Genomic DNA, 9,916 nt, shown 5'->3' with positions numbered 1-9,916 from the left:
TAGAAAATTACAAGAATTTTAATCTCGGATTGAGTAGAAAGCCACAAAGACTTTAATCTCACGGGAGTAAAAAATTTGAAGATTTTAATCTCCAAAACAGAAGTAGAAAATCACTAGGATTTTAGTCTCCCAAAGCAGAAAGTAAGATGAATACAAAATATATAAAAAAATTAAATTTCTTAAGCTTATTAGTATTTGTATTCGAAAATATAATTTCTGCAAAATAAAACAAAAGCAGAAATAAAAGACAGAAATAAAATTAAATGAAGAACGTTCCGAGCCCAACAGAAAACTGTATTTCCTTAAGGAATTTAATCCCCTCACTGTTGCCCAAGGTTGTTGCATTAATTCCTCCCAGGATAGAACGGAACAACTATTGTGTAATACTGGCAATGGAAATTACAGAACCTCGTCGAACTCAACAAACGACAGTAAATCACACTAATACTTACATTTTGCTTTTAAAAGATAGTGCAGAAATAAAGAAGAGAGGAGAGAGTATGCAAATTTTTGGTAGTTTGAAAGTGAGACCAAACCTCTGAATTTATAACTAAAAAGTCTGGGTTGAATAGGTGCGAAAGTACCTGTTCACATGAGGTACTGTTTCGGCAGAAAACCTTTCTATTTGGTCGCGAATTTTAATTTCAAAAACGATCATTAGGCGTTAGGAAATTATCCGCGAAAATATATCAGGAAAAAAAAATAATGAAAAATGAGAAATAAATTTTGTCCAAAAAATTATCAATCATGAAGCCGAAGCCGAGCAGAGCGATAATGACGGCGTGAGTCACCACTTCTTCTCAACTCTTTAAGAGCTACAAGATGTGCTTCTCTATATAAGTACAAAGATTTTCTTCCCTTATCCGATGAAGGACAAATTGCATTAGTAAAGGAAACAATTTCAAACTTTTCGTTTCCCTCCAAATCTTTTCCCTCCATTTTCTTATTATATAAAACCCAACAGATACTTCAGAATTTAATGGTATAAATAAGAAGTAGCAGGTGCACTACCCAATATAAGGAAGGTCTCATCAGCAGATCCAAGAAGAATGCTTGTGTAACAAATGATGAAAGCGTAGTTTTTGCGTATTTTTTACTGTTGTACCAGCCCTTTCTGTTACAGCAACCAAAAGTCAATTGACGCACGACCCGCTCTTTGCCTTAGTTTTTTGGTTTTCAATCTCAAGCCATTAAATATATTAGGGAAAAATACTACTCGGGCCTTTAAAATTTTTTGTATCAGTCGTATTATGCAAACGTTAATTAATCGTAAGATATACTATTACAAAAAATATTTAACCATCAACGAATTTTAACCCAGATGATCAATCGATGCTTATTAAGAGACTAGCCTGTAACTACTTAATTAATGACAAGATTTTGAAATATTTTTGGTGCATAAAACTTAGTTCCAACTCAAACTGGTAAATTTCTCCCATCTCAAAGGTGTGTTATTTTCCACCTAACAGGAGGCACCTGAACTTTATGTTTGGTTGAAGCTTAGTTGCAAGCACAACATCTGTCTCTTAGTATTTTTTGGACAACCTTTAATCAGAAAAAGAAAATTTACTATCAAACCTTAAAGAGAATCTCTATTCTAAAAGGCAAAAAGGTATTCAACACATACATGCTTAGAGAAAACATCCTATACCAAATCATATGTATGCCATGTTCGCCTACCCTCACCTTTTCACCTCTCTAGTGTTAGATCTATATTTATTTTAATGATGCAAAATAATATATATTTTATGTGCAAAAACACTCCTGAAGCAAAGTACATCAATCAAGGATTTGGTAAAAGATTATGAAGACACTCCTAAAGCAATGGAAAGGAAACATCGAAGATTTGAGACAAAAAAGGAAGGAGTGGCGGAAGTTCAAAGGAAAAATCAATCAAGGATTTGGTAGAAGATTAAGGGAAGATATTATAGGAAGGACCTTAATCAAAGGAATTCAAGATCGCAAAACTATGCACTGAAGATTCCTCTATCAAAGGAGAACAATTAAAAGCCGGAATCAAGGGTTCTGATTTGATTCAAATAACGTGAATATCTGCTCAGAAAAGGAAAAATCCAATCAAGACCACTAAGTCAAGGCAAATCAGCAAGAGTAATATCTTATTTTTGGAAAGAATCACTTTATTATTCCTTTCTGGGATCAACTCCCTTGGGTTTGCAATCTCTCAAGAATCAAGTCCCTTGGGATCACAAATCTCTCAACAGTTTGCCAAAAATACGTCAAGCCAAAGTTCAAGTATATAATGCAGATTATCAAGGAAGAATCATATACTTTGATCATACCAACTTCATACTCTTTGTTCTACTCTAAACAAGCATTGTAATCTTAGCAAAGTTTACTGTGTAATCAGTAGAGAGAAGAAAGAGAGAAAAATATTGGTGATGCATTGTATCACGAGCGTACTTAGATTCAGAAGTAAGTTGGTGTTCGAGATAACATCAACACAATTGTACGAAACTTTCAAGGAGCTTTGAAGAGAGAATACCCTTACAACCCAAGGGGACTGGAGTAAGATTCACATTAAATCCGAACCAGTATAAAAATTTGGGTGTCTTTAATTTCTGTATTTTACTTCTGCTTTCATTTATATTCTGTCTTTATTTTCAGTCGACTAATTAGTAAATTAGTCAACTACTTAAGATACAAAAAGAAAAATCGACAATTCACCCACCCTTCTTGTACTTTGATCTGGGGCTTGGTACTATGAGAAATGAGCATTCATGAACTGCAAGCATTTTACTAGTTTGGTAATTCTGAATTCTAACTTGTGCAATTAAAATCAATCGATCTATTAATTCCATTATTTAACCCGAGGAAATACTATATAACCAGTGTACTATTCCTCAATCACCAGGCCAAAAGAGTGTAGAATACTGGACCTCTTCTTCAACAACTTTACTCCATGCTCATTTTAAAGGTTAATGTGCTATACTTCATGTGTCTTTTTCCGGGGGCTAGAAAGAGCACATGCGAGTTAGTTTTCGTGCATAATGCCTTCACCAATGAAACCCAAATTACCAAAAGAAAAAATAGAGATGGAAGTAGTAATAATTTGGCCAAGTGCGCAGTGTACTTCGTTCTGCATGGAGAGGGTCCAGAATAGTCAAAGCCCACATGGGATAGGATAACCTTTCCATTAAACACGTGTCCGTAACTTACACGGCAAGGCCTACTGCTGCGTTTTCTGTACTGTAAGATATCAGTGCCTCCAGCGAATATTCTAGTGCTCCTCTTTGGACGTCAGTAATTAGTCCCATGTATTCTCACTACCAGAGAATGTACATTCGAACAGAATCACCAAAAATCATAGACGAAATATTTCAGTGTCTTATTGGCGAACCAATGTCTACAACGGCCTATTTACCGAAGAGCACAATTGCATTGCTCAAATACAAAATTCACCCAATTATATTGTGAGAGTGAATACATTAGGTATTTTGTGATGATTTAATAAAAAAGAGCCTTTCTTCTCATTTATCAGTTGTAAATTTTGAGTTCAGCTTCAGCGTGCACAACTTCTAGATGCAACTAATTTTAATTAACACAAAGGGAGACCGGTTTGCTCCCATACGTGGAAAGAAAGAAGAGAACTAACTGTACATATCCAAACTTAAACCATAAATAAAAGAAAAAAGGAGAAAAAGAGAGAATTATTTTAGAAGCACGAATACTTAAAATATACTAGGAAATACTAGAATCAGTGCGCTACCAGGAAATTAGATTGAGAAGCTCGTACGTGGTCTTAGCTTGTAAAATCGTGTTGTTAATCTTGCTAATCTCCATTCATCTTCATGGTTTTATAGTCGATCGGACCCACTCGTAGTGACCTTCCAATGGCTTCTCCTTCACAAAGTCAAAGTTGTACCTGAGCCAGCACGCAAATTTTATAAGAATGTGTTATACAATGAAGAAATTAATAGGAAGGAAAAAAAACAAACTTCATAATTAGAATGTGTTAACGCGAATGTCAGAAAAAGAGAGAGAGAGGGAGAGAGAGAGAGAGAGAGAGAGAGAGAGAGAGAAATGTACTTTTTGGTAAATCGTTTAAGGATATCTTTCTCGGCTGCAGCAAAGAATTCTTCAAGGTCAGTCTCCGAGGGCATTTTTTCCGCCGTTAGTCGGCGGCGAGAATTGGCATGGTGTGGTCTCGTCGGTGACTCTATTTGGCGTAGTTCAGCTTTAACACTACTGCAGAGAGACGTTTTGTAAACGAAGGGTGGAATTGAAGGCTTCATAGAGAGAGAGATTTGAAACGGCAGAAAGGAACTAAGCGGCTGCTGAAGTGAAGAGACGGGGAGAGGAAATATATATAAGCATGAAAATATAAAGAGACGCATATTTACCTTTCTTTACTCTTCGGCGTTGCAATCTCCACTGTCTCCTCCTGTAAATTCAAAATTTCAAAATTCAAATATTCAGACCGTCGGCAATTTCACCCCCTAAAAAACAATAAAAATAAAAGCTATGAACATCACTAATTCAACAGAATTTATAGTGCGATAAGACAATTCAATACACTTTAAATGCAGCAAGTTGATACGATTAAAATTGACTGAATCATATATATACGAGTGAAACAATAGAATAAAAACTGGGAAGTAAAATTCGAAGACTTTTGCACATACTTCCAGATCTAGGGATTTCGAGCTTTCATAACTTGCACAGCAAGATGCTAATAAAGCGTCATCAAAGTTAGAGCTAAGAGCAGCGTGAGAACTGAGCTCGCTCGTCGGAGTAACTAAACTCTCCTGTGCAACTGAAATATGTTCAGAGTGACTTCTAACACAAGCTACAGTTGATGAGATCTCTAAATCACCATCACACATCTTCCTCTTCTTTGAACGGCCGGCAACCTCTGAAACCTCCCCTTCAGCTGATGCTGTCATCTTCACTGCTACCTCTTCCACCTGGCCAACCGTCATTTCTCCAATTCCCTTCGACTTGCTCTTATATCTTCTCATCGATGTTTCAATTATATCTCTCCAATTACGATCCTTCTTTAATTTCCCGCTATTACTTTCGCAATAATTTTGATAGTAGTATTAATTTCTCTCTTCATTGGAGTACTCAAATTCTATGCAATCTAGAATTTTTTTTCTCTCCCAATTAACGCTTATGTCTTTTTTAAATTCTCTCTTCGTCGGACACGGATTCTTCTTTGCTATAAACTACTGGAATTACAGAATTTTTGGACACCAGAATCGTACGATCTGAAATGAGGATATCTTCTTTTGCAGCAGCAGAAGCAGCAGCACTTTGTTTCAGTGTGGGGGGAGAGAAGAAGTGTTGAGAGACGGTGATGGTGATAATGATGATAATGATAGGCCAATTCCATTGAATGATTCGATTGGGTTCGTGTATTATTGGTCGCTTAGTCATGTGGTCCATACTTCTAATGTGACGGGGGATCTTTTTCCTGCCGTAACGGCATTCTGACGTCCGTTAGGGAGCTCGAATAAACAGGACTGAAGTCATAACGTTCCTTCTCTCAAAACTGTTAAGAGAAATTTGCCGGAACATGGATAATACTTTCAAAGGCATATTTGGATTAACAGATACGGTTACAAATGGGATGGACAAGAGGAGCAAGATTACAATTTCCCCCAAGTCACATTTATTTCTAGTTTTACTTTCAGACTTTTAACCAAAAAAAAACATTAAATAATTTTAAGTTGGAAGAATGAAGATACTCCTTCTCCAATCTTAATTTTTATGTTATTAAAACCATATATGAAGGTTTTGCTTTTATAAGTTAAATGAAATATATAGTTGAGGATCAGTGTTTTAATATTGTCAGTATTTTGTTGAAGCACGACCAACAAGTTAAATGTTGATGACCCATGTATACCACTTGAGCATGTGGAGTTTAATAATTTTCTCTTATGTGGGGCCTGAAACATGACTATTTTACCGTTAAATTTAATACTTGTTAGCCAAATAAAATTAAAATAAATTGTAATTACTCTCTTCGTTCACTTTTACTTGACACGTTTTAACTTTTCATGTCTCTTAAGAAATAATAAATGAAGTGCATAATTTACCATGATACCTATATTAATTGATGCATATTTTATTGGATTTGAGAAAATGATTTGAAATGAGTAATAAATATTATGGGTATAACATGAAAAAATTTTTGTCTTCTCTTGATATACGTAAAGTAAAATGACAAATAAAAATAAAAATCTATTTTTAGTATAATTGTCAAGTAAAAGTGAACGGGAAGGAGACAGTAACTCTCTTAACGTTTTGGGTTGATAGTGGAGAACACACACCCCCGTCTCTTTGGATTAACGGTAGTAGTAGTAGTAGGGAATACCATTGAAAGTAAACAGGTGAATAATAATTGTCACAGAATATTGGAAATATCAAAAGTACTCACTATTTATTATATGACGCCAAACTTGTTTGTGCGTTGACGAAATTTTTGGGAGTAAAATTAAAGCAAGGTATAAGACAGAGAAAAACATGAATAGTTTCCTTTCAAAAATTAAATAAATTCTTAATGTAGTTCGGGCAGAACTGCAGATATTGAAACTTATATCTTATTCTGTCCTTTCACTTCCCTTGAGCTTCAATAACTTATAACCTAGATACTTTTTCTATAACTTGAGTTATGAGTCTAAATTTTATACCTTTAGGTCAAATAGATTTTACTCCCTTCGGCCCATAGAAATGGTTTTCTAGCCTTTTTAATTTGATCTGAAATAAGTGGTTTTTATAAATAAATAAACTATAATATATTAATTATTTTCTTCCAAAATTATCCTTGTCAAATAAATGATTGAACAAGTTTCTAAGAAGTATTTCAACACCTCTTTGCAATTTTCAATTCATAGGTTAAAGGAGAGAAAAAGAATCTCTTAGTCAAATAACCTTCTTATTAATGTTATTAAGTGACTCTCTTAATGGGTGGTATATGCCAGTGTCATGATCCAAATCGGAGGGACGCGACGAGCACCCAGTACCTTACTCAACCGAGTACCCACATAACGTATCTTTCTTATCATACCATCATGCGTAAATGGGCCGGAAAGGTAGTCATGAGATAACCAGAATAAAACATAAGGGAATACTCGACATAGGACGACCCAACATAATATACAAACTTATACATGTGACATACGGGCCTATAAGGCCGACATAATAATTTGTACACTCAAACATAGGCCGACAAGACCTTACAAGTATCCATATACATGACATCTGTCTACAAGCCTCTAAGAGTACATAAACGTCATAAGGGTAGGGAAAAGGCTCCGACATACCAATCAATTCATGTCCAAAGAATATTGACCAAATAGATAACTCCGGAGCAAGTGGAGTGCACCGACACCTTATGCTGAGCTGATAGCCTACTAAAAGGACCGTCAACCTGTCTATGGGGATCTGCGGGCATAAAACGCAACGTCCCCATGCAAAAGGGTCGTCCGTACGAATAAAGTACCGAGTATGTAAGACTGAAAACATAAGTAAGAACAGTAATATAAAAAGAGATAGAGAAGATACAACCTGTAACATCTGAGTACCTTTGAGGGATACTGACATGAAATGCATGACACATATATATATACATAAGCTTTTTAAAATATTCGCCTTTGTGGTCATCATCATACTTTTAGCAAAGGGTCTATCGGAAACAGTCTCTCTGCCCTTCCAAGGTAGGGGTAAGGCTGCGTACATCCTACTCTCCACAGACCCCACTTGTGGGATTATACTGGGTGGTTGTTATTGTTGTGGTTATCATCATCATCATATCGTACCCGACTGAAAAAGGTTCAGAAAAAACGTACCCGACCATTATCAGGCTAGGCAGAATCGTACTCGGCCACGTGGAACTCGGTAAAATCCAACTGATCAGTGGTTGTACAGTAGGTGTCGTTTTCGACCGACTATAGCGCGGCTCGGTAGAGTAGCTTATTACAGCACAAACCACAAAAAAGGAATTGAATAGATACATATATATAATGCATTCTAGACTCATGAAATCATGTTCTAAACCTTTCGAAGTGACGTGGGGCTGTTACACCTTCGATTAACGTTATGGACATTCATACCATCAATATGGACCTCAATAGGATTCAAGGATCATACATACATGCTTAGAATAACTTGATAAGAAAGGAACAACATGGACAACCTTAGTTGCTAGGAGTAGATTCGTTATGAAATAGCGTATCGTTTACATTCATTTCACTTTAGATCATGCCAAAAGAAAGAAGGAAGTATCTTAACATACCTGTATGATCTCTTCCTTATTCCTCAACCAAGCTCAACATAAATTCTTGCGTCTATACAAGTGAAATGATATTGTCTTCAATATATAATGTCATACCATCGTATTTGGCTAATCATATAGCTTACGAAAAATTGGACAGCAACTCCCCTATTTTTACTACATCCTAAAGACCACTAAGGGTCATCAATAGCCCAACAACAACAACAATCACCAACAATAGCAATAACAACAATATAATCCAATATGAGATTCTCTGATTACCTTAACAATCATATTGAGCGGCAAGCTCGTTTTTACTAATAACAAAATATAAATTGAATCCAACTCTTATTCCATAAATTAGTTTACAACCTTCAGAATATCATACTTATATGTACTATATTATTCCTAGTTCAAAACATCCACAAAATACCTTCCAAAACAGCATCATACGCCCAGCACCTTAACTTTTATCGCCAATCACTTGTTTTTCATCTTTTCTTCTTTAATAAACTTAATTAAAACCTACAAAAGCTTAATAACAGCAGCCACAACATTATCAAATTATTTCTCATAATTTTCAGCCACCCCAAATTATATATTTAGCCACAAAAGTATCCTACCAAAAAGATAACCATATCCCATGTTCTTTCAAGTGCTATCTTATGGTTTTTCACTCATACAATACAATCAACACAAGATTAACCTTAGGAACAATCAAGAAAATACTATACATACCTTGGAAAGAAGCTACAACTCGAAACCCCATCTCAACTTAGCTCACAGTAGCCCTCAATCACACCACAACATCATAGAAGTATTCTCTTGTAGTCTTTAATACTTTTGATGATTATTTGAGTTGATTCCCCTTGAGTTTGGTTCTTGGGATCTTGGGATATGTTAGAGAGAGTTTTGTAGAGCCCTTGAACAAATTTTGGGTGAGAAATGACCCAAAATGAGACTGAAACATCTTTTAAAAGAAGTAAGGTCGGTGGCCGTCTCAAGTGGGTCCCAACAGGAGCTTCTTGTACAATTTAGCAAAAATATGAATATCTCTCTACTTCTACGTTGTATTGATGAACGGTTTAATACATTGGAAACTAGACTCGTAGATCTTCAATTTGGTGGGCAGATCACCCCGTAATTCCAAGTACATTGAGAGAAAAGCTCAGTAACATCGGACCTAAATTTCATGAAAATATATGAACGTAACTTGTGACGAGTTTTGTTTCACAACTCGCTTGACTTCAAAATTTTACACACGACTCTCATACGACTAAATTACCTCATAACATTACTTTCTTATCATCATAATCACCCTAGTATCATGTCACAAACACAGGTTATAATACTCCCAACTTGCCGGCTTTCGACGAAACTTATTTTCTTCGATTCGATTAGCGTCTTAACCTTCCAACCCTCACAATACTTCCTTAAAACCTGTCTTAACCAATCATTATCTTTGTAAAGTTCTTTCATCTCTTCTCCGTCTCATATTGATTCACTTAAGATGAATTCTAACATGGAAGTACGGGGTGTAACATCCTTCCCCCATTTGGAACATTCATCCTCGAATGTAAAGGACTCTTAGAGGAGAAGCTAGCCCTTACAGATTTTGCAAAAATTTTGATAGAGTGTCCTCTGCAAAAAGGACTATCCCATACCTTGTGTCCAAATAAT

General features: G+C 35.7%; 1 protein-coding gene across 2 annotated transcripts; it reads right to left on the bottom strand.

Moving 5' to 3' along the window:
* Nucleotides 1–3,539: 3,539 nt before the first annotated feature.
* On the bottom strand, nucleotides 3,540–5,354 carry LOC107798021 (uncharacterized). Of its 2 annotated transcripts, none has more exons than XM_016620947.2 (4): nucleotides 4,644–5,354; nucleotides 4,362–4,402; nucleotides 4,048–4,206; nucleotides 3,540–3,883 (listed from the first exon to the last, which is right to left on the bottom strand). In XM_016620947.2, exons 1-4 carry the CDS (start codon nucleotides 4,977–4,979, stop codon nucleotides 3,808–3,810), a joined length of 612 nt encoding a protein of 203 aa, XP_016476433.2. In that variant the 5' UTR covers nucleotides 4,980–5,354; the 3' UTR covers nucleotides 3,540–3,807. The 2 variants fall into 2 exon arrangements, with proteins under 2 accessions (XP_016476433.2, XP_016476434.2); XM_016620948.2 differs by having other exon boundaries at nucleotides 4,048–4,203.
* Between the last annotated feature and the right edge of the window lie 4,562 nt (nucleotides 5,355–9,916).

The sequence above is a fragment of the Nicotiana tabacum genome, chromosome 17 (assembly GCF_000715075.1).
Source record: "Nicotiana tabacum cultivar K326 chromosome 17, ASM71507v2, whole genome shotgun sequence".
NCBI classification, from domain to species: Eukaryota; Viridiplantae; Streptophyta; class Magnoliopsida; order Solanales; family Solanaceae; genus Nicotiana; species Nicotiana tabacum.
Note: the sequence above shows the minus strand (reverse complement) of the source record. Positions and strands in the feature narration are given on the sequence as shown.

Bases quoted from the DNA above. Each gene is read 5' to 3' on its own strand.
- LOC107798021 (XM_016620947.2), bottom strand. From the start codon at position 4,979: ATGAGAAGATATAAGAGCAAGTCGAAGGGAATTGGAGAAATGACGGTT. The intron at 4,207-4,361 runs GTAAATATGCGT...GTCTCTCTGCAG, and splicing joins ACGCCGAAGAGTAAAGAAAG to TAGTGTTAAAGCTGAACTAC. The intron at 3,884-4,047 runs GTACATTTCTCT...GTGCTGGCTCAG, and splicing joins CTTAAACGATTTACCAAAAA to GTACAACTTTGACTTTGTGA.